The sequence below is a fragment of the Callospermophilus lateralis genome, chromosome 10, assembly GCF_048772815.1.
Source record: "Callospermophilus lateralis isolate mCalLat2 chromosome 10, mCalLat2.hap1, whole genome shotgun sequence".
NCBI classification, from domain to species: domain Eukaryota; kingdom Metazoa; phylum Chordata; class Mammalia; order Rodentia; family Sciuridae; genus Callospermophilus; species Callospermophilus lateralis.
Window position 1 is genome coordinate 69562514 of NC_135314.1, and position 25319 is coordinate 69587832.

Sequence of the window (25319 nt, forward strand, 5' to 3'; positions counted from 1 at the left end):
AAGTGTCGTGTCTTTCTGCTTTCTTGTACTTTTCTGAAAAGAAAACTGCTTTATGCTGGATTGTGCACACCTGTAATCCCAGTGGCTTGAGAGGCTGAGGCAGGAGAATCGTAAGTTCAAAGCCCAAAATCTCAGCAAGTTAACGAGGCCCTGTCTCAAAATGAAAATAAAAAGGGCTAGGAATAAGGCTCAGTGGTTAAGTGCCCTGGGCTCAATCCCTGGTACCAAAAACACTGTCGTAAAAAGCTAAGAAGTAAAAATATTGGTTGAAGTTTGTGTTCTACTTCCATTTTATAGGTAAAAGACTGGTAGATTAATAGTGTTAACAACACTAAAAAAAAGTTTCTCATAGTTTTATATAATTTGAAATAATTATTTGTTTGCAAAAAATAACTGAATGTTGTTAAAAAAAAAAAAAAAAGTCCAACATGCACTGACCTTGTTTTAGAAGTGAAAGAAAAAGCAATGGATGCTAAATGATAATCAAAGACATTTAAATTAGAAGCTAGTCATCTACATAAGACTTTTTCATCTTGATAAGAAAATGTTTTAGAAATGCTCCAAATGATATAATATGGGAAGTTCAGAAAATCACCAAGATTTCCAGTTTTCCCAGCACCACTTGTTAAAGATGCTATCCTTCCTCCATTGCATGCTTTTAGCACCTTTATCAAATATAAGATAGTTGTTATTTTGTGGATTGGTCTCTGTGTCCTTTATTTTATACCATTGGTCCATCTGCCTGTTTTTGTTACTATTGCTCTGTAATATAGTTTGAAATCTGATTCACCTTTCCTGCTTAGAATTGTTTTTGCTATTCTGGGTCTTTTATTTTTCCATATGAATTTCATGACTGCTTTATCTATTTCTACAAGAAATGCTGTTGGGATTTTGATTGGCATTGCATTAAACCTAGAGAGAACTTTTGGTAATATTGCCATTTTGATGATGTTAGTTCTGCCTATCCATGAACAGGGTATATTTTTCCATCTTTTAAGATCTTCTTCTATTTCTCTCTTTAGGGTTCTGTAGTTTTCATTGTATAAGTCTTTCACCTCTTTTGTTAGGTTGATTCCCAAGTATTTTATTTTTGGGGGGGATATTGTGAATGGAGTGGTTGTCCTCATTTCCATTTCAGAAGACTTATCACTGATATACAGGAATGCCTTTGATTTATGCGTGTTGATTTTATATCCTGTCACTTTGCTGAATTCATTTATTAGCTCTAGTAGTTTCTTTGTAGACCCTTTTGGGTCTGCTAGGTACAGAATCATGTCGTCCGCAAATAGTGATAATTTAAGTTCTTCTTTTCCTATTTTTATGCCTTTAATTTCTTTCGTCTGTCTAATTGCTCTGGCCAGTGTTTCAAGAACTATGTTGAACAGAAGTGGTGAGAGAGTGCATCCCTGTCTTGTTCCAGATTTTAGAGGGAATGCCTTCAATTTTTCTCCGTTCAGAATGATGCTAGCCTGAGGCTTAGCATAGATTGCTTTTACAATATTGAGGTATGTTCCTGTTATCCCTAGTTTTTCTAGAGTTTTGAACATAAAGGGATGCTGTACTTTGTCGAATGCTTTATCTGCATCTATCGAGATGATCATATGGTTCTTATCTTTAAGTCTATTGATGTGGTGAATAACATTTATTGATTTCCGTATATTGAACCATCCTTGCATCCCAGGGATGAATCCTACTTGATCATGATGCACGATCTTTTTGATATGTTTCTGTATCCGATTTGCTAGAATTTTATTGAGGATTTCTGCATCTATGTTCATTAGATATATTGGTCTGTAGTTTTCTTTCTTTGACGTGTCTTTGTCTGGTTTAGGAATCAGGGTGATGTTGGCCTCATAGAATGAATTTGGAAGTTCTCCCTCTTTTTCTATCTCCTGAAATAGCTTGAAAAGTATTGGTATTAGTTCTTCTTTAAAGGTTTTGCAAAACTCTGCTGTATACCCATCTGGTCCTGGGCTTTTCTTAGTTGGTAGTCTTTTGATGACTTCTTCTATTTCCTCAATTGATATTGGTCTGTTTAGGTTGTATATATCCTCCTGACTCAATCTGGGAAAAACTGGAAATCCATATGCAACAAAATGAAACTGAATCCCTTTCTCTTGCCATGCACAAAAGTTAACTCAAAATAGATCAAAGAGCTTGATATCAAATCAGAGACTCTGCGTCTGATAAAAGAAAAGTTGGCTTCGATCTACATATTGTGGGGTCGGGCTCCAAATTCCTTAATAGGACACCCATAGCACAAGAGTTAATAACAAGAATCAACAAATGGGACTTACTCAAACTAAAAAGTTTTTTCTCAGCAAGAGAAACAATAAGAGAGGTAAATAGGGAGCCTACATCATTGGAAAAAATTTTTACTCCTCACACTTCAGATAGAGCTCTAATATCCAGAGTATACAAAGAACTCAAAAAATTAAACAATAAGAAAACAACCCAATCAACAAATGGGCCAAGGACCTGAACAGACACTTCTCAGAGGAGGACATACAATCAATCAACAAGTATACGAAAAAATGCTCACCATCTCTAGCAGTCAGAGAAATGCAAATCAAAACCACCCTAAGATACCATCTCTCTCCAGTAAGATTGGCAGCCATTATGAAGTCAAACAACAACAAGTGCTGGCAAGGATGTGGGGAAAAGGGTACACTTGTACATTGCTGATAGGACTGCAAATTGATGCGGCCAATTTGGAAAGCAGTATGGAGATTCCTGGGAAAGCTGGGAATGGAACCACCATTTGACCCAACTATTCCCCTTCTCGGTCTATTCCCTAAAGACCTAAAAAGAGCATACTACAGGGAAACTGCTACATAGATGTTCATAGCAGCACAATTCCCAATAGCTAGACTGTGGAACCAGCCTAGATGCCCTTCAATAGATGAATGGATAAAAAAAAAAATGTGGCATTTATACACAATGGAGTATTACTCTGCACTAAAAAATGACAAAATCATGGAATTTGCAGGGAAATGGATGGCATTAGAGCAGATTATGCTAAGTGAAGCTAGCCAATCCCTAAAAAACAAATGCCAAATGTCTTCTTTGATATAATGAGAACAACTAAGAACAGAGCAGGGAGGAACAGCATGAGAAGAAGATTAACATTAAACAGGGACGAGAGGTGGGAGGGAAAGGGGGGAGAGAAGGGAAATTGCATGTAAATGGAAGGAGACCCTCATTGTTATACAAAATTACATATAAGAGGAAGTGAGGGGGAAGGGAAAAACAAGGGGGAGAAATGAATTACAGTAGATGGGATAGAGAGAGAAGATGGGAGGGGAGGGGAGGTGAGGTGAGGGGAGGAGAGTGGGGTAGTAGAGGATAGGAAAGGCAGCAGAACACATCAGATACTAGTATGGCAATATGTAAAACAGTGGATGTGTTACTGATGTGATTCTGCAATCTGCATACAGGGTAAAAATGGGAGTTCGTAACCCACTTGAATTAAATGTATGAAATATGATATGTCAAGAACTATGTAATGTTTTGAACAACCAGTAATAAAAATTAAAAAAAAAAAAGAAAATCACCAAGACTATCCACAAGACTATCCATTAACAAGTGAGTTGCAGCTAAAATCGTACAAAGTGAAAGCTAAAACAAGAGCAGATCTCTGTTTTGATTCTTTGGGACATAGTATAGCTTAGCAGTTAAATTCATGGTAAGAATACCCCTGTTCCTGGGTTTAATCCCCATAAAAAGGAAAGAAAAAAAAAAGATGAAGCCAACCATCATTTTGAGAGCTCACTTAAGAGTCACACTATAGACACATATAGAACAATCATCTGAAGACTATTTCTCCAGAATTGCCATTGGGTTAAGCTTAATTTTTAGCATTTATATAAATTGCGTATTGAACTCTTAAATCTGTTAAGGTTTGTTGGCTATTTAAAAACAAAAATGTCTCATCCCAGTATTGCCCAACTTCCTTCCAACCTTTCTATATTGCAAATGGTTCAGTACTCTGATTTTGAAGAGAAAGTATTTGATGAAATAGGAACTCTGTGCTCAACACCAACTTCACTGCTTCTACCCTGCCCAATCTCTGAATTTCATCTTAGCAAATTCTTCTTTTGACTACTGCATTGCAATGACCAGGTTAGATAGAGGCATTTACAGGGTGAATATAAATGCTTTATTTCATGGTAATAAATGCTTCAGGATTCCTTACCACCCCAGAAAGTATTAAAGGTTCCATAACAAATGGGACCATCTGGAATTTTAAATTTGCATGGCCCATAAAGGAACTGGGAAGTGGGGGATGGGGGTGGGGGTTTAGAATGGAAACTCTGTAAGACACAGCTTTTAGATACACCTCAGGTGTGTGATGGAGTTGTTCATATTTTTGCCCTCGATGTTTCAGATACAGAGATGATATACATAATTGTAGCTTTCTTACTGGGATACCTTTGTAGTGTGTATATGTACTGAAACATTTTAAATATTAAAAAATTCCCTAAGCTCCTAACAATCTCCACATTTTCGTCTACTTTTCTATATAGTAATGATAGGAATTCACACATATGTATAACTTGGTATCTCCATCTCCTTTCTTAGTTATATATATATATTCTTTGTATATCATCTTCTAGTGCTTTAAGATATGCCATTTATTTGTGATTGCTTCATATTGGTCATAAATTTCACTACCCCAAACTGTGTACCATTAGTTAAAAATATTAATGAAATGTATTGTCCTATTACTAAAAAAGATATAGAAACAACATCTAAACTCACCAGCCATTCCAAAATTCAGCTGAGGCATTTCTTCAGTCTTTGCTTTCTTGGGGCTTGGCAAGTCTCTCGAAGAGTCAGATGGAAAGGCCCAAAGTTTCTTCCGTGGATTGACTGTGGGAGTTGGTGATTTCACAGGCTTGTTCGTAGTAGGACACCATTTGTAGCCAGGATTTGCTTTCATAAATGCATCTTTATACTATGAATAAAAATCAGCAAATTTTAATTTGACAAACAGATTGAAGAAAGTTCAAATAGCTTTCACCCTATTTCCCCCAGTTAGATAATGAATGAGAAAACCACTTTCAGTGACTTTAGCTTTCCTCATAGAGAAATAATAATCTTACCACAGGGCTCTACGGACAAAGTCCATTGTGGGATAAGAGCACAGTAGGTACATACGTTGTGTCTTTTAATCCCCATTTTCTTCAGCTATAAAAGCCTGTCTGATTTGGTGGGGACAGGAAGTTGTTTATAACTGAAAGAACCAACGTTCTGGAGACAGAAAATATAGGGTTCAAACTCTGATATTTCCACTTCAGGTTATGGTAACCAAGGAGAGAAAAAATGGCCTCTATAGGTCTCAACCTTAGATTGCATCAACAGAGAATACCACCACCAATGCCTAGGGTTATTGTCAAAAATGGTCTATTTCAAAGCAACTTTGGGTACACATCACAGAGTGTGAGTTTACATCAGTGCCAGGAGTCAAGATTCTTCCCATAGCTTTATTTAACCTGCTAACTATGGTTAAAAAAAAATTACATTTGTGTTTTGATGTACTTCGTAAGATAAATGCAGGTAAACTCACAGCAAAAATACTTCATTGTGGGATAAAGGAGCCAAGATCAAGAGCAGGAGAAGAGGAACAGAGTAGGACAACTGACATTAACTTTTCAGTTATTTGAAGACCAGGGGCCATAGGAGGAAAAAAGCACTAGATGCACAGTCTGATGGTCTGAATTCAAATCACCCTCTACTTCAGCCACCTGTGGACATTAAGCCAAGTTGTGTAACCTTTCTCAATTTCAATTCCTCCATCAATAAAGTGTCAGTGTACCTGCCAACATTTTGTAATACACATACATGACTGAATATATGAATGAGCTCTGAGAGCTCTGATGTGTGATGTTGCAATTAATCTATCATTAACTTTATATCTTACTTGGAAATTTCAACATCCACGAACATCTTTCTTTCTCCTTTGTATTTCTGTGGCTTGCTACTGTAACCCTTTCTCTCAACTCTGATATCTCGTTCTCCTTTCACTAAAATGAAATACCATATTGATATTCATTGTATGTTACCAAAAGATATTTTCCTTGTATTTCTTCAACTGTTACATGTAAATACTATTGGATATTTTATTAAATTAATACAATTTTTTCAATCTCATAAGCTTACCTTTTAAAACGGTCACTCTATGCATACGATTAACTAATTTAGTATGTTTCAAATAGTTTTTAATTTAACCCAAACTAAAAAAAAATTTCCCACTTAACGCTGGTCTAAGAAAGAACATGTAGTCTAAATTAACTTTTCCCCACCATTTCATTTTAAATCATATAAATGAAAACTAAATTGTGGATAATAATGCAATTTTAATACACAAGGGTCTAATATTACCTCAAGGTTATCTTAACTCAAATTTTCTCAAAATTTTACCTATAAATTGTAAATTTACCTATCAATGGATATAAAAACTCACAAGATACTCACTTTTCTTATAAAAGTAATTAAAATAATATACAGGACTAGAATTTTTATTACATTCCAGAATGTAATTAGGGGTACCAAATGTGATATAGGAAATACACTACCACAGTCCATGCATGTGGATGAGGGATTTGCATATTAAGCTAAGGCAGACAAATAGCCTTGGCTGCTGTCTATAGGCAGAAAGTGACAAATGATAGGGTGAAGTGAAAATGGAAGTAGCAGACACATGCATCATTACTGTGAAGGCACACGGGCTGTTTGTCAGATGAACAGTCATTTGAACAAAGGTCACTATTTTATAAACTGACAAAAGACTTTCAAATTTATTAACATATTTGTCATGAGAAATGAATTATCTCTTTTTGGGGGAGAAGTTCAAAATTTTTAAGAAAGTCACAATAGTAAGATGTTGGATGATGTCATCGGCATGCAAACTGCCTGTTTTTTTAGGTAGGTGTCCTCTCTTCTTCTCTCCACATTCATTTGTTGAATAAAGTCTTTCTCAGTAAGACATCACATCTTTTGCTAAGAATTATTTAATAATGTGCTTCAGTGAAAATCAATACTGTTGTCTTTACAAATGAATTATTGACAGCATCAACTATTTTTAGAGCATAGTTGGTGATTCTAATGAAGGCCAGCTTAAACTAATTTACAATGGAGAGCTGATGCTCAAGATAACAGAAAGCAGTGAGAAGCACTACACCACAATCATGTCCCTTATCCTGTATACATTCTACCCACCCTCACTGCAAATACTTTGTGAGCATTAATTAAGGGAGACTTATCAGACACCAATAGAAAAAGTTATGAATTGAGTTCCTGTCTTCATATTGCTTATACTCTTCAATTAATTACACAACAAATATTTCTTTTAAAACATGGCCCATTAGCCTCACCCTGACTCAGGCATGCAAAATGGTTTTGTAAAGGTTTGTAAAGGGGAAGCTACACATTAGTGGAAGAATTGACAAAGGTCAAGAGACTATGGAATATGAAGAGTTTTACAGAAAATGAGAACTAAGAATTTACTAAGTGGGCCAATACCTTGGAACTGTATCATAATGTTAATCTTACAGATTCTTAAATACAATATACATGTTCAATACCATGACAACATGTATTCAATTGTGCATGCACATATATGAGTGTATATATATGTTTTGAGTGCTAAGGAATGAACCTATGGCCTCATTCAAGCTAAGCATACAATCTATCAGCCCCTTGATCCAGTATATATTGAGTAGAAGAGTTAAAAATGTGGAAGACAGGAAAAGAGTAACACATAATTCTTGTCCTTAATTAGAAAGTTTAAAAATTGGATGGAGAAGCCATAAATTCATGTGAAAATTAAGGAGTATATGAGCATCAAGTGAGGGCAGAGGCAAGAAGAGCCTTAAGGTATAAGAATGTCCTTGGAACTAGGCACCTCATCAATCACTTGCTTCAGCTGTAAGAAACAACAGAAATGCTTAATCATTTGTTGTGATAAGGTTATTTAGGAAGGGATTACAAAGAACGCTGGATAAAGGAGAAATGGGAGGAGATTTTGTATACAGTTTGAGGCAAACAGCAAGTGAACTTATTACCATGCTGTTCAACCATGTGGGCAAAATCCATCATCAAAGGACTGAAAGGGTCAAAGAGATAGGCCTTGCTTATCCAGATATCCAGGGCCAAACTGTTCATGCTAGAGGTGGGAGAGAAATTCATTCATCCTCCAAGAACATCAATCACCGGCTAATTTGTTCTAAATATTTCAGTGAAAAATTCTTGTAGGTAACTAAATTCTCGCTATGACACTGACTTTCTAATTTCTACCAATTAAAATGAAAATTTACCTCAAAGGCTCCAGTTTCTTTATGCAAATTTTCAGACAATTAAATGATCTAAACGTACTTTAAAATTACAGTTTCTGACTTATATAAGTTACTTGGTAATGCTAACTGCCTTCTCTTGTACCTCAACTACTACTGTATTTCATTATCAATAATTACAAATTTGTGTGTCAGTTATTGATTCTTCTGTTATTCATTACTGGCATTAAAGACATATCTTTTGTCACAGCGTTTTCTGTCCTACATTTGAAAATGGCATTATTATATAACAAAAAAATATTATATCCAGCTAGGCATGGTGGCACATGCCTCTAATCCCAGCAGCTCAGGAGGCTGAGGCAGGAGGATAGCGCCAGCCTCATCAAAAGCAAGGCGCTAAGCAACTCAATGAGACCCTGTCTCTAAATAAAATACAAAATTTTATTTAGGGCTGGGGGTGTGAGTCAGTAGTTGAGTGTCCCTGAGTTCAATCCCCAGTACCAAAAAAAAAAAAAAGAATATTATGTCAATCTTTAAAAAATGTGGATTCAATATTACTTTTCCAGATCAAATACACAAATGTAAATTTGATCTATGAAGCAACCTAAAATGAAAGAAATATTCTCCTATTGTTCTCCAGTTGTTTATTTTTAATTGGTGGAATTCTATTTAAATGTCCACTAATATTTCTAGTTGTTATTACAGTCTAGATCTTCTCAACAGAGTGAATGAGAAAATAACAACCCTGTAAGATTTAATAATAAGGGATGCTGAGAACGTCTGTATAAATAAAGATGACAAATATGGTGCAAATATGAAAAAAAATCTACCAGAATTTTAAGAGATTTTTTAAAAGTTATTATACATATTTTATTTCATACATATATTACAGTAGGCTAACTGAACACTAGCATAGTAAGTTCTAAGACAGCTGTATCTTTTTCCATCAGCAGGCAGAAATCACATTATACAAGGGGAAAAAGGAAAGAATGATATTTGAGAAGTGTCAATAAGCAAGTGCAGACTTAGTCTGAGGATCTTTCCATCACAAAAAATTGAACATTATCATTAGGATAATATGACTCAATTCACTATGTGATGTGAATTATACTTGATAGCTGTTTCTAATAAGAAGAAAATTAATTAGACTTTCATATGACAGAACACTGAATTAAGTTTATGGTTTGGGCTGGATGAAAATATTTTAAGTTATACAGTAGCCTGAAAAACTTTAATGATAAAGCTATTCGAATAGAAATTATACACATGAAACAGTGGCTTCAATCGCATGATCAGAGAATTGTTTGGTTGATCTATGGTGGAGAAGTCAAAGGAAAAGCTGAAATCAAGGGAGTTATCTACAGGTGCTCTTGAATTGTGTAAGGGTAAGGATTAATGTTAAGACAGTATTTTCTTTTTATATGTAAATTTTATTCACTAATTTGGATAATTAGGAGAAAAGTCAGTATGTGCTAATTTTAAAAATCATAATTTAAGAAGTCTTTTACAATTTTAATTTTGTTACTTCTTAAAAAGTAGATAGGGATTTGGGTGAGAAAACATTAGCTAGAAAAGATACTTTAAAAGATTAGAAAGAAGTGTTAATTCATGTTGAATTGTCAAAATGCTTACATTTTCTTTAAAAATATGTTCACTTTGGTTTAATACTTTCCTTAAATACTTTAAAATTACTCCTTACAGAAAAATCTACATCAAGAATTTGCACATTTTTCAAATGGTACAAAAGTTAACTTTTACTCATATCCCTTTGAATGCTCACAAGTTCCAAAGTAATCAGGAATTACTGTAGTAACATCAGAAATCATATTTGAGCATTGGGTCTCACAATCAATCTTAACAATTAACAACCGGAACGAGATACCAAGAGTATGAGAGGCTCAGTATAAACTCTCAATATTCCTCACTAGTTCCAGGGTCTTTATAAAGTCCTAGCAATTAGATTTGATTTGAATATTTAAATATTATTATTCACTAGCAAACAGATGACCGACAGATGATTATCTTGTTAGAGGCTATTAATCACAATGGACCTTTTCTGCCAAGTTGGACAAATGATTTATCTAGTTTTGTTGCTGCTTGTTGATTCTGCTTCAAAGTCTCAAATTTGCCTTTAGTAGGCTTTCAATGTAACAATTCATAATAAAAACAGTGACTTATCAGTAGGGTGAAGAAATATCAAATAAAAACATTAAGTTGCTCATTAGTTTTAACTCTAAAACTAACATTTTTATAGAGCACTAAACTTTACATAATGCGTGCCTATATATTTCTTCACTTGTACCTTACATCCAACCCTATGAGGGCAGCAGGCATCTAACAGAAATTTTATAGATGTGGAAATCCAAAGAGATCTAAGTTAAAGAGAGTTAATTATTAGAATCCCAGCCTCACTAGTACTAACTTTGCTTGCTTGGAAAAGTTAACTTTCCTCAGTGATCTCATCTTTATCTTCTGGAAAATAATAATCCATTTGTGGGATTGTTCTGAGGATTAGCAAAATGTACCTTGTCATGGACATGGTAAAGCAATATTTGAACATTTTATAAATTTTACAAATTTATACCAAAGATATATCTACATATTATTACTGTTTGCAATGGTGGGGATCAATCCAGGACCTCTTGCATACTAGACAAGCACTGTACTACTGACCTATGCTCCTAACCCGTGGATATATTTTTTTAAATTCAGCTAAGAAAAGTCCTGGTGTCTGGAATCCAAGAATGCAAAAGTTTAAGAAAACAGGAGTGTTGCAAAATATGGAGCACAAACATTTTTTTTTACCACCTACTTCCCCTCTAGAGTTGTGGGGTCCTGATTAAGCCACACTCAGAAAGCTCCACAATGAGTCATTGGATTAGAGGTGATCAAAGAAAAAAGCTGACAAATGAGAGTGGATTCAAAAGAGGAAACCCAAAGAAAAGTGAAGAGAAAATTTAAAAAAATCAAAAGAGTTGAGAATCATTTACTACATAAATAAAAATTTGAATGCAACTCAATTATTCACAAAGGCTCACCAATAATTCCCTCTGGGAAATAAAGGATAGAAATTATTCAAAAAAATTCAAAAGATGTTCTGAAAAGGAAGCAAACCAAATTTTAACTAAAGTTTTCAGGGTAAATATACAAAATAAAAATGTAGTTTTTAAAAGAACACTAAAGTTTCATCTATCTGGAAATCACTTATGTATAGCATTTGCTTCTCAAGGATGCTGGATGAATGAGGTGCCACTCTAACAGTACATCAAGTGCTGCAGCACGCTGGCAAGAATACAAATTCTATCTGCTAAGCATGATGCATAACAGTTAAGAAAGGCCTCCACACTTTAATTCATGAGAAATATGGTGTAACAATTTTGAAGTGGATTTCATTTTTGATGAAGCCAAAACAAGGGAATGAATGGTCTGTATAAAATTATCCTAGTTGCAAAGAAATAACCAAAAATACTTTAATCTTGTCTTGAAGAAATATGGAGCAAGAAGTCATTGAAATCTCCATAGAGTTTTGCAGTGGTGATAATCTTTTATCCAGTACTGAAAACAGATACCAATATTTACACAGAGGAAGTATGAGTCACATTCAAATTTCATTCTGTTGCATTTAATTCCATAGCTGTTCTACCTGCATACAACTGAACTTACAAACTCTTCAACTTGATCTCTCGTGATTCTCTTATTTACCTTTACATCATTATCTCCTGTGACTATCATACACATAACCCAGGCTCTAGGTAAAATAAACTTCCTAGTTCCTGAAACTGATCTTAAGTTCCCACATCTACTCTGAGCCTTGTCTTTCTCTTTGAATCCTATCATCAAAACCAAGAATATAAAGTCTTTCCTGATATACTTCCACCTCTCTAGCATAGGCAGATTCTTCCCATAAGATGCAAAATATTTTATTGTTACCATTCTAGCCACACTTAAATCCATTTAGCTCTCGGGTATTTAAACTGGGTAGGATAAATATACCATTGTTCACCCAACATATGACTAGCCAAAATACTAACTCCTACAAGTATTAGATTTCTTTTTCGAAGGAGAGAGATCATCTTACATGTTTGTGCTTGCTTAAAATAGTGAGCAAGGAATGAACAAATCAATCAATAAATGCATGCATTCTACTGCATACCCCTGGTTCTCTGGTCCTCTGGTCCTAAAAGGCAGGGAGCATCATCAAGGTCATTTTAATTGTCTAAACTTTCCAGATTCAGCCCTCCTCTTTGTACTGAATTCTAGCTAAAGGTCAAGATTATGATCCTATAAATCCATTAAATATAATAATAAATTTAGGTGACAATCAGAAGGTTCCATCAATATCCATCAATATCCTAGGCAAAAATGCAGAGATTTGTATTCCTCTATATAAAGATGCTAAAAGGAAAGGTAAAATTGCTTCTGCACCTCCTAATATGCAGTCACACATTCAAAAATCAAAACCTGTTAACATCCACAACACTGTACCATCACTGCACACTACTGAATTCAAAATGCAATACAGGTTATCTCTGTAGGACAGTACTTTTAAGATTTCTTACAATCAGTTATTGTTTAGATGAGATTCATCAGAGAATATAAAACCCTCATTCAACCAGATTTTTCTCTCTAACAATGCAAATTAATACTGGGCAATAATTCAAGAAAATGACAACAAATTATGGAATGGGTGTTTCATCTAACCAAATGTACTAACACAAGGTTGATAATCAGGAGTAAGGGAAGAGTCAGATAAAATTTTCATGAACTAGCAGATAAGAAAGGAATCACTCTAAATTTGTATTAATTATTACTCGCTCTTATTTTTAAAACATGCTTCTTTTAAAACTACAGAGAGAAAGGAATAAATTACATAACAATGTTTTGGGCAACTATACAACATATACACACAAAACAGTGATCCCATAAGATTATACTGTCTAGTGACATTGTAAATGTCTTAAGTACACTATAATGTTTGCACGATGACCAAATTGCCTAATGGCACATTTCTTAGAATGCATGCCTGTCATTAAGTGATGCATGACTGTTTTTTTCACTCAACTAATAATGACAGGATAGCTATTAGTTAAGCTATCACAAACATACACTATGTTGAAAGAATATGTGTTGCACCTAATAAAGAATATTTAAAACTGGGGTATAAAATTAAAAGATTACATATCTAAAATATAGCTTGAAAAGTGAGGGGAAGGTATTTGATGAACACAGAACATATTTATTATTGGCCTCTATAACTAGCAACCACCGCCAAAACCTGGTACACAATAGCCACTTAATAAGTATTTGTTGATTGAAATGACATTCCAATTAAGGCTACAATATTAAAATAAAAAGCACCAGCACAATTACACATACTTTAATGTAACTGTGAAATCATTTAGTAAATAGGTAGAAACAAGTAAGAACCATGACTAGAGTCTAGTTGTGCCATAAATTCGAAAATAGCTAAATCATCTACATTTTGTGGGAGAAATGAGGCAAACTTTCATAAATGCAACTATAAACATGGCAAGTTGTAATGTGGGACATTATGGGCTCCATTTTTAGACTGTAGGGGGCCACCTTAAAAGATTCCATTATACAACCACAATGGCAAACATTGTCAGAATCTAATTAAGCAATTAGTAAGGGATTTCCTGTACAAAAATAATACCTCATTTTCTTAAAAGTGGCCACCTGTTGGGTTTGTAAATTAGCAGCATTTAAGAAAAGGCAAACAATATACTGGGGATATGCTGCATGTTACCCAAAAACAGCAATTCAAAACAAACTCAAGTGTTTAATTATAGGAAGCTTTATGCAGTTCCCTGTGAGGCTTCAAATAATTGTTTATTTTACCATATAAGCATGACTATGAAAGAATGTAAGGCTATTTAATGAAAAAGTTTTACTGTTAATTACTGTTAGGCTAGTACAAATCTAATGAAACATTTAAAATAATGTAGGTTCCTGCAATTAATTTTAAATTTTCCAGATGGCCAACATACTTAAAATTCTATCTTTTACAATAGTCAATTCCGGACGCCTAGTGTGATCATTAATTACACAGCAACTATGCTAATCCTTTACTCTGGATTAAAATTTTCCTAAACATCTCACAAGAAATCTTTACATTGCATGTTTCCTTATTAAAAAACTCAATAAAACCAGAGTAAAACAAAGTATTATTTTTTCCCACATACTGATTGTCTAATAAAATATCTTGAAACTACATACTTTATCCCCTGCTGGTTCATTTTTTCACAGACATAAACCAAATGTTTGGGCAGCAGGGATTTCCATGAATCAAGACTTTTCTCAAGTTGCAACTCTGAAGAAATACGGTTAAAATTATTCCTTTCAGGTTTAACCATAGGAATATGGTTTTGCTTATCTCTTACTTGGGACTAAATCCACTCATAATATATTTAAATGTGTAATTATCTTAAACTAATTTCAGATTAATGGAGAAATAGAATCTTAGTAAATTATATATTAACTGCTATCATTTTGAAATTGATTAATGTTCCACCTCTCTGAATAACCTTCCTGAGTGGAAATGTTTCTCACCAAGGACTGCCTCCACAGTGTTTACACACACAAACACATCACAGTACATCCTGTTCTACTGCCATTCATGCCTTTATTGGTTTTAAATATTCATGTGGTGCTACCTTTGGAGCAGAAACAAGTTTAAGCATAGCTCCTAAAAACTGTGTTTTTGTATTACAAAATCAAAAAAATGTTATAGCTGAAAGGCATACAACTCTGTCCAACTTCCTCACTCAAGTTAACATTAAGAAGAAGAAACTGCTGCTGCTAAGACCTTGAGATTGACTTATATATATGATCACAAAGCATTTAGCATATGAAGACTCTTTCGCATGATACAATTAGAATAAGCTAAGATTGTCATCTTTACCATGGACATTCTCCAAAAGCAGAAGATGAGTTCCTAGAAAAAAATTAAAAGAAAATCACCAGACATAATTAATAAATCACCATTCATAATAAATCAATCCCTTATGTCAATCAATGGAGTATTGACCATGAGAAAAAACTTGGTAATAACTTGCTTTCAGTACCTCCACCAGCATTTCCTAGATGGGCCTGGGACACAGGAACATAAGGAAAACAGTTCTTCTATTTTCCCTTAGCACCTGAGATTCAGGATTGATTTTTCTCATTGCTAGACCTTCTGTAGGTACTTGGTATTTCCTGAATGGGAATGGATGCTCAAAGCCATCATGACACCTTGTCATTGTAACCTACCTCCTTGGCCATGTCTGTATATTTCTGCTTTTCCTTTGGATCGAGAACAGCCCACCAGTCAGCTAGTATCTTGGTAGCACCTCGGTTATCAAGCCTGGGGTGTTCCTGACGGACAAGGGGGCGATGGCGTTTGCAAAATAAAAGAAATGCATTCATTGGTCTACGGGCTCGCTGTTCTGGCGAATCATCATCTTCAGTCTCACCAACATCTTGCTCTAGGCCATCAGCCCCAAGAAGTTGAACCTATTACCAATCAAGACAAAAGTTTAACACACCTCAATTATGATTTAACAATCCATTTCTGTTTGTAATTTTTTTCTTACCTCTATTTTTCTTCTTACTTCTATTTAAATAACAAACAAAGTGAAAGAAGTAATGATTTTTTAAAATCATCAATCACTATTGGTACTTGGAAACTAGCTTATGATGTATCCTGCTTAGTGTTTATAGCAATTGTATATGTCTTTATTATAATAATATATTACATTATTATAATTTCTTAGATTTTAATGTTATATCCATATGCAAATATGCCACAATCCCGTGTGTGTGTGTGTGTGTGTGTGTGTACACATAATACTCAAATTCAAACAATAATAATGAAAGGGAGATTAGGATAGTGTAACAAGTGAATGGGAAGGGAGGAAAGAAAAGGAAAAGTACTAGGGAATGAGATTAATAAAAGTATGTTATGTGCATGTACAAATATGGCATAATGAATCCCACTATTATGCATAGTTATAATGCCCCCCCAAACAAATTAAATTCAAAACTAATTACTTACACTTTTTCTGTTTCATTAAACAGAGGGATTTCAGAACAAAAATCTTCTTATTTACATTTATAATCATAGTGCCTAAATTCTTGTCTGGTATAACATTAATAATTAATTGCTAATGAATGAATAAATTTAGCTTTTGTTTTATTTGTCTCAAAAGTTAACAAGGTACATAAAAATATATCAGTGTTAGCTCTTTCTCCTCTTTAGAAAGCACTTATCTTCAGTTAATAATATAATATGACAATGTGTAATATGAAAACATGTAATAAAAAGCTAATACAGTTCACTCAATGTACTTGCAAACATCACAAGTGGGGCTTCCTAATGTAAAATACCAAAATAAACATTTAACGTGATTACTTGAAAGAAAAACTAATAGGTAAATCTTTAAGCCTGTAAGTATCAAGCTATCTTGTCTAGTGAAATGTTATGATATGAATAAACTCCTTAACCATCAGATTCAAATCCTCCCTTTTCATAAGCATTCTGTTTAGTCACTGTTTAAGGTCTTCTGGGTCTGTAATCGCATTTCCACTGCCCTAGTACCACTTTGGTCTGTGGCCTAGTCTTGCTTTTAATCTCTATGACACTTCTTACATTTGGCTCCCAGATTAAATTTCTTAAACATATCTCTGATCACAGAAACTCAAAATATATTAGAATTATAAAATACCTTCTAAGGGTAAAATATGATTCTACAATGTTTCTTGGAAAGAATGAAACCATGAGCAGAAATTCAAAATTCTTACTAAGACCATTTTTTAAATTTCTTGTTCTATAGTTAAAAGCAAGAAGGATAAAGGCAGCCATTAGACCACCTTATGCAGTAAGGCAGTAGTTCTTTAAAAACTTGAGTGTGATTTGGAATCCCTGATGACTTTGTTAAAACAGATTGCTAGGTCCTATTCTCTTGAGTTTCTGGTGTTGTAGGTCTGGAGAGGGTCTTAACAATTTGTATTTTTAACATCCCAGGGGATGCTGATGCTGCTGGTCTGAGGATCACACTTTGAGAACCACAACTACAACAGTGGGGTTCTATACAATATTTACTGGGAAATTAGTATAGTCAGATACTGTAGAAAAATCACTTACTTAATCGCTTGGTATTTTTTTAAAGTCTTAAGTATTACAAATGCAGTTAATTAACCATCGATTATCTTTAAACACAAAATAATACAGAAAAATCTAGCAGCCATAGCTATCTTACTATTGGAAATAAAGGATTCGGATTTATCTCCCTCATTATGTATACACTCATTAACAATGATTTGCATTTTCAAGGACTATTTGGCATTGTAAAAGTTGATGAAATAATTGTGGCTTTCCTTTAGGAAAGAATAACTTTTGATTCAGTTACTAAATTGTAAAACTCAAGCTAAAAGCTGGAAAAAGGAACTCACCATTTTAGGAGGGGAGAAATTTAAGCACAATTAAAAAATGATGTGATGACTACAACAAGGAGCCAGTGAGATAATGAAGCATCAGTGGATGACTAACAGCACAAGAAAGTCTCCTAGGAAAGGAGTTGTCTGAGCTACATTTTGAAAGATGAATCAAAATGGGTCAGATAATCAATGGGGGAAATACAGGGAATTAGAAGCAATGAAGGCTTGAAGGTTTATTTTTAACATCAATATGCAGTTCCATAGCCTTGGTATAAAAAAGATGAAAACAAGATTTGTGAAATAAGGCTGTAGAAAATATGGGCCACTTCATAAAGAAAATGCTTTGCCATGTTAAGAAACGGGCATTTAATCCTGTGAACCAGTGGTTTCAGACTAAATAGATGAGTGGGGAAAAAAAATGGGGGGTTTGTCATGAATCATCAACTTTTGATTTGTGCCAAGTACAGGCATCAAAAAAATTTTTTTAATTAACATCTAATGTTCAAATTATTTAACTGAGTAACTGAAAAGTGAGTGAATAAATAAAACATATGAATAAATGGCAAAATACAGATAAAAAACTCTGTGGAATTTCTTTTACCAAGAGCCCATTAAAACCTTGTAAGACATTGACACCAGTACCTACAGTTGGATGCAATGGACAGCCAAGTGTGGTATTTTAAGTAGAGGAAAGACATTATTAGATTGTAATTAAAGAGTTAATTCCCATCAATGGCATACAGTAGGCATGTGAAGAGTAAAACTTGAAGAAACCACACTACAGATCCCCTAAAAGTTTATTTCAGTTGTCTAGGAAAAAAGATAGAGGTGAAAACCCATGCTGTAGTACCAGGAATGGACATGTAACACCAGAGAAATGAGATAGAGCCAAGAGCAGCTGGTATCTCATTGGATTTGAAGATTCAAAATCAAGTGTTTCTAGCTTGTGTGGCAAGTTTCTTCATATATAGAACACTTTTCTCAAGAGATCCCCCAAGGGAGGAGAAAGAACAGGACTAGTGAGGCTACATTTTAAATGGCTACACAGTGTGCTATATGAAGACCCAAGACTATGAGATAACCATCTGGGGACCAATATAGAGAGGAAAGCACGACTAAGGGTGTGGATGAGATCATTGAACACAGTGAAAAGAGAAAAGGATTTAATGATGTCCCACCTTGCATCCAACACTATTTACTGAGAACCTGCTATAGTATGGTTCCAAGTAATGCACACAGAGCAGTGAGCACACAAGCCCATGTCCTTATGAAGCAGAGAAGCAGCACAACAGCCTCAAGTTCAAAAAGGATCCCTTTGGCTGCTCTATTGAGAAAAGACTACAGAAGGGCAAGAGCAGAGGCAGAAAAAGAGGGAAGGGACAATAATCTCTGCTAGAAGTGGTGATGGCTTGCATCGAGGTGGTTGTGGAGAATTGTAGACAATTTCCTGGAATAGGGATGCTCTATGTTTTGAACGTCCTCTTCCAAAACTCATGTTGAACTTAGTAACAGTATTGTAACAGTATTAATAGGTAGGACCTATAAGATGTGAGTAGGTCATGAGGGCAGTTGAACAGATTTGTCATGGGAGTGGATTACTACAGGAATTTTTCTGTTTCACATGTATGCTTCCTCTCCACAAGACCCCCTCCACAATGTGAGGCAGCTAGAAAGTTCTCACCAGATACAGCTCCTGGATCTGGGATTCCAAGCCTCCAGAACTTGTGAGCCAAATAAGCTTTTTTTTTTTTTTAATTATAATTAATCCAGTCTGTGATGTTCTACTAAAGCAGCAACAGATATACTAAAACAAGGAAAACTAAGACCAGTTCTCTGAAACAGGAAAGGGGAAGGAAAAGAGTAAGTAATGAGATGTGTATATAGGAGCACAGAGAAAGTTGAAGAAGTAAATTCTGGTGGCTTCTACCATCTCTGTGGAAAAGTCACAGTAAGAGAGACTATACAGGGTATCTCCAAAGTTGAAGCCTGAGAAACAGGAGAAATTTTTCTAATTTCTGCTGAGAGAGAGAATTGACCAGTGTCAAGGAAAAAAGGCTAAATGAATATCAAAGCCCTGAAAAATATTAAAAACATATATTTATAAAATTTGTAGTGACACAAAATATGTATTCATTTATTCTTCCATTTCAGTATACTTCTATGCATGCCAGGCAGCATGCTCAGTTCTAGGGAGGGAGGCAAGGCCTCTGCTCTTATTGAGCTCCTCCTCTAGTCTAAAAAGACACATGTAAACAAGTGCCCAGGTAAACACATGGAAAATAGTATTAAGTGCTATGAAGGAAATCCTTTGACTTGGAATGTGTAATATGGGAAGGATACTTGGAGATGGTTAGGTATTATTTTTTTCAGGGAGGCAGTTTTTGTGTGAGACCTAAATAATGATGAGAAACCATTTATGCCAAGACCTAAAAAGGGTGTGTGACTTTTGGCGGGGGGTGGGGGGTGGGGGAGGGGGCGTGTACCAGGGATTGAACCCAGGGGTGCTTAACAACTGAACCTTTTAAATGTTATTTGGAGACAGGCCCCCTCTAGGTTGCTGAGGCTGATTTTGAATTTCCAATTCTCCTGGGAGAATGTGTGAATTTCTCCACAAGAGCCAACAGCTCAGGTGGGAGGCCAGAGAAAAGGACTTGGAGGACTAGGTGAACAGAGGGGCTTAGTGGGACAAGTAGAGTCAGATGCTATGAAGGTCAGAGCACCAAAGACCAAGAAAGCAGCTCCAAGAGCTCTATGGTGGCAGAACTGAGCTGGAAGCAAAAAGGAAAAAAAAAAAGAAGAAGAAGAAGCCGTCAGAGGGAATTCCCACTGTTGTGCCTCTGGTGAACACATCAAGTTTTAAGAACATTCCCCTCTCACTGCATTTCAATATTACTTAGAAATAAAATACTATTTAATAACTGAAAAAGATCCATTTCCGTAAGGAGGAATAGATACTGTAAGGGCAATCAATAAAAATGTCAGTTGAATGAACACATGAGATTTAAATGATACAGATTCTTAGAAAAACATCTTCTTTACCACACAAGTGTACTCAAGTTTCTAGATTACTGTCAGTATTCAAACTTACTTGAACCTTCTGGAGTGAATGGAAGACTTACCTTGTCAATATCCTCCTCTTCGTCTTCCTCTTCCTCCTCTTCTGAAAAGTCAAGAAGTTTCTTTGCTAGCAATGGATGCCACTGAAGACACTTGCGTTTTGGTCGTTTTCCAGCTCCTTCTCCTTCTGCTGAATGATCTTTATTTCTATTACTGCCTTTCATTACTGTGACCTGTAGTGAGAAAAGAGATACACAGAGAAAAATCAAAGTAAATTTGATTAAAATTAGTTTATTTTGCTCCCTTAGCTTTATGGGCTCATACTTTTAATGACTAAACTATCTACCAGCTCAGGCATTTAGTGGATTCAGTGAGAATCTTAAGTACATAATCAAGCTTTCATTTTAGTGAGTTAAATTGAGCTAATAAAATTGGTCTTTTATGAAATCTACTTCCTTCCACTCCATAACTTCAAATCTTAAAACCCAAATAAGCTTTAGGACAATTTGACCAGTTAGCTTCATCTGTTCATATTTACTCAGGGTAGCGTTTCTACGTTTCCCATCAGAGGGACAACGAAAGGTGCCTCCTATGAAGCCAAGGGACCCGCAGACGTGACCTTCCAGTCATTCTCTCCTAAGAACAATTTACATAGCTTTTACATTCTATACTACGATAAATCTGTGCCTATGCTACTATGAAATAAAATGAATAATTTTTAAGAATCAAATGGTTTGGATCTGAAATAAAACTACTTCCTAAGATGACACATTTCTCAGAAAGGATCTATGGGCTTGCTGCCTTCAAGGACTCACATCATGATGCAGTAAACGGGAACTCAGCAGGAACACCCTCTGTGCCCATTGACAACAAAACAAAGCAAAAGTTCCCTCACACCTTTCCTTATACATGTGTTGGCAACATGGGCAAAAAGTTTTACTCTTGGAGCTTTTATTTGTTTGTTTGTTTGTTTAAATGGATGATTGGCTCAAATAGCTAAAAAACAACCAGGCTATGAATATGACAAAGTCTTTTAGAAACCGTAAATTCTAAATTACTTTTGAAAGACTTCTAATTACTCTTGATAATAAATCTAATACAGATTCATATTATGTGGATGATAATAGCATAAATGAGGTTTGCTCTCTCCATTATGCCCTGCCCTACAGTCCAGAGGTAACTACATTTTAGTTTCTTATGTTTTCTCTCAACTTTTCTGTCTCATTCATTTGATGTAAAATAAATATAAAAATTATTGTTTACTTATATTCACGCAAAAATTCAAACAATACTAAAATGGTTCAGGACATATGCTGATAATTATAAACACAAAGGTAGTTGCTAATATTATTATGTGGTAGCCTTTTTGCTCAATGCACACATGTACTGGTCCAAGGCCTACAAAGGAATATCAGTTAAACTTTTAACACCATGCTAAAACTGAAACTGGGGTCCATGAACATACATATCAAGATTCATCCAGTTCTCAATCCTTCTAAACAACACAGAATAGGCAAATTTATTAATGTTTCTTATTTTCCTGGATTTGGAGTCATGCTTAGGTCTTCCTCCCTTCAAAACCCAAAAATATACACTCAGTGATTTCTCCCAAAATTTGCATGACTTCATCTTAAATATGTGATCAATCTGGAAATTGTAAAGGAGTAAGAATCCAGCTTCCCCACCCACCCCCCAAATAGCTAAAACTGCACCAACACCTTTTTCCCACAGAATCTAGCTTTCCATCATTCCTTTGGACTGCTGCTTTTATCCTATATTAAATTACCATATGTATATGAATTTATTTGTGAATTCTTTTCTGTTAATAATTTATCTCCCTCTAACTACATGCCTAGCCTTCTACTAAATTTCATGTTCTTAGAAACTATATCATTCTATACCTTCTTAAAATGGACAAATATAATAGCAAACATTATCATTAATAGCAAATTTTTTAAATTGTATCTATCATGCTCTTTTTATCTTTTAAGTCAATACAGGTTGATCATTTACAATTTTAATAACCAGGTAATATTCCAAAATAAGAAATGTATCACAATAACCTTAATCAGTTCACACTGATGAACATTCATATTATTTCTTTTCAGGACTGCAAAAAAAAAAATAGTTGTTCTAATAAAATCATTTTTAAAAACATTAATAAAAATTCTCATTAACTATTAAAAACTGTGGCAAGAAGGCACAGCAGGGGAATTAGTGATAGGACGAAAGGAAGAGAATAAACGAGAAAGCTATGTTCCTCTGGCTTTCTTAGCAAAAAACTTACACTGAATATCTGAAGCAATTGTATGACTCGTGAGGCTGCCTTAAGTGTACAAGTTATTGAAAACTCTAAGTGGAACGAGTTAGTCTGGTCTACTCTTAATAAATGAATAAAGATTTCTTATGAATTGATAGATTGTTTAACGATTCCCATTCTACCTACAAATAAAAACTTGGCAAAGGCAACCCAATTTCCAAAAATATCAATGCTTGCTATGTAGGGAGAAGAGGAAATGGTTATTTCTGTTGTTTATTAATCACTTCAGGATAAGCTGTTGAGTGGTAATTAAACCCATATTGGGGGTTCAATATTTTATGATAACACATTTTTTAAATAAGTAAAAGAATCAATGGAAACTTAAGTCAGGCAATTAAATGGGTAAGTGATGGTCTGAGCCTAGAGAAAGATATATTTTTAGACCAGAGATTTTGAATTAAATTATGTTATTTAATTTTATATGCATTATGCTATTTAATTTACATACACACAAATATACATTTTCCCCCTGGTATAGTGGAGGATAATTTATTCCAGGATGCCTCTCAGATACCAAAATCTCAGGATGCCTAAGTCCTTTATAAAATGGTATGGCATTTACACAAAACCTACTGTTTTGATTTGGATCTTAAATGTCCCCCAAAGTCTCACATGTTGAAGGCTTGGTTCTAGTTGATGGTGATGTTGGGAAGTTGGGGAAACTCTAGGAGGTAAGACCTAGTAGAAGGAAGATTGGTCATTGAGGGAATGTCCTCAAATTTTTATTTTGAGGCAAGGTTTTGCTAAGTTTTCCAGGCTGGTCTCAAACTTGTGATTCTCATGCCTCAGCCTCTTCTCCTCCTGCCACCATCCCCGGCTTTCCATATATTTTAAAATAATCTCTAAATTGCTTATAATACCTAATGATATTTGGTAGGGTCTCATGACAAGGTGAAGAATTCTGTAGGTGATCAGTATAGATGCAATATTTTTCTTCTGAGTATTTTTGATCTTCTGAGTATTTTTGATCCAAGCCTGTCTCAATATGACAATATAAAAAAATCTTACGACACAAAGAGCACACTGTATGTGCATGCCTTTGTGATTCTGAACAAACAAAATCTTGAGAATCAAATCAATAAGAGGTATATGTGGTTTTGAGTTCACATTCACTCCCATCTTGCAATCCCCTGCTTTCATTCTTCCCATATGGTCCACATAACACTTTGGCTACAAGGTCTTTTCTGATACTCCAGAAATTAATCATTCCTTACTCAGGAATACAGAAGAAAGACTTTGTATTGCTACTGATCTTACCACATTTTTCCCTGAATTATAATCATTTGGGCATATCCTACCACTATTGCTAGGACTTTTTCTTGATGGTCCAAGACTTTAACCTTCTATGTTCAGCAGCATCCTGGCTGAACATTAAAACCAGTTAGTTGTGAGGACAATCTCAAACAACCATACCAACCTCCAGTGCTAAACACTGACTATGAGTCACTAATATGTATACTAGGATGGCTTTAAAATTAACTACCATCTTTCTCATTTCCCTGAATTAAGATAGATCTAAGTTGAAAAAGAAAGAAGGATGAAAACCATATAAAATTCTGATAATGTGGATCAAGGTGATATGTGTTGTATGAGAAATACCAGTCACCTGGACTTGGGTACCAATGAAGTTGGCAATCCCTAGCACAGTATCAGGAACTAGTAGGTCCATTTTTAGCATGGACTTTCAATGAATAAATAAGTGTATTTGACATAGTACATCTCAGATGAAATGATAAAGAAAATGTAATCTACGAAATTCTTTCAACTATAAACTAGACTTAAATAACATAGTGATCTATTCCAACTATTTTTAATTTTCTCCTGTAGAAAGAAAGTCAGACAGACTGGGTGGGGGAGGGAGGGTAGTGATGTTCATGATAATAATTCAAAAGTAGTGAGAAAGCAAGAGGAGAATGGAAGGTGAAAAAGTGGGAAATAAATGGACAAAGAACACAATTTTGTGACAAGATTATCAGTCATCTTATTTCAACAATAAGGAGAAAAATAATTTATTAATTTTACAAGTGACAGAGGAATGATCTTGTAATTATTTTGTCACTTAAAACCCCATATATTTATTTTAAAGTACGTCTTCTCATTCTCAGACAAGATTAAGCTAACAATCTATATTCAATAAATGAAACAAATAATGGATTTCATTCAAAAGGAGTCATTCTTCCATTCTACCCTGCAGCTCCAGAAAAACTGGA

At 34.7% G+C, this 25319-nt stretch overlaps 1 protein-coding gene across 7 annotated transcripts in view; it reads right to left on the reverse strand.

Annotated features, from left to right (window-relative positions):
- Bbx (BBX high mobility group box domain containing) overlaps positions 1 to 25319 on the reverse strand; it is a 266094-nt gene that overhangs the window by 73790 nt on the left and 166985 nt on the right. For all 7 annotated transcript variants that reach the window (XM_076867650.2, XM_076867649.2, XM_076867648.2 and 4 more), the window contains 3 exons: positions 20852 to 21022; positions 15567 to 15809; positions 4762 to 4957 (listed from right to left, as the gene is read on the reverse strand). In XM_076867650.2, the coding sequence (XP_076723765.1) occupies positions 4762 to 4957; positions 15567 to 15809; positions 20852 to 21013 (601 nt within the window). In that variant the 5' untranslated portion in view covers positions 21014 to 21022. The remainder of the gene's footprint in view (positions 1 to 4761; positions 4958 to 15566; positions 15810 to 20851; positions 21023 to 25319) is intronic.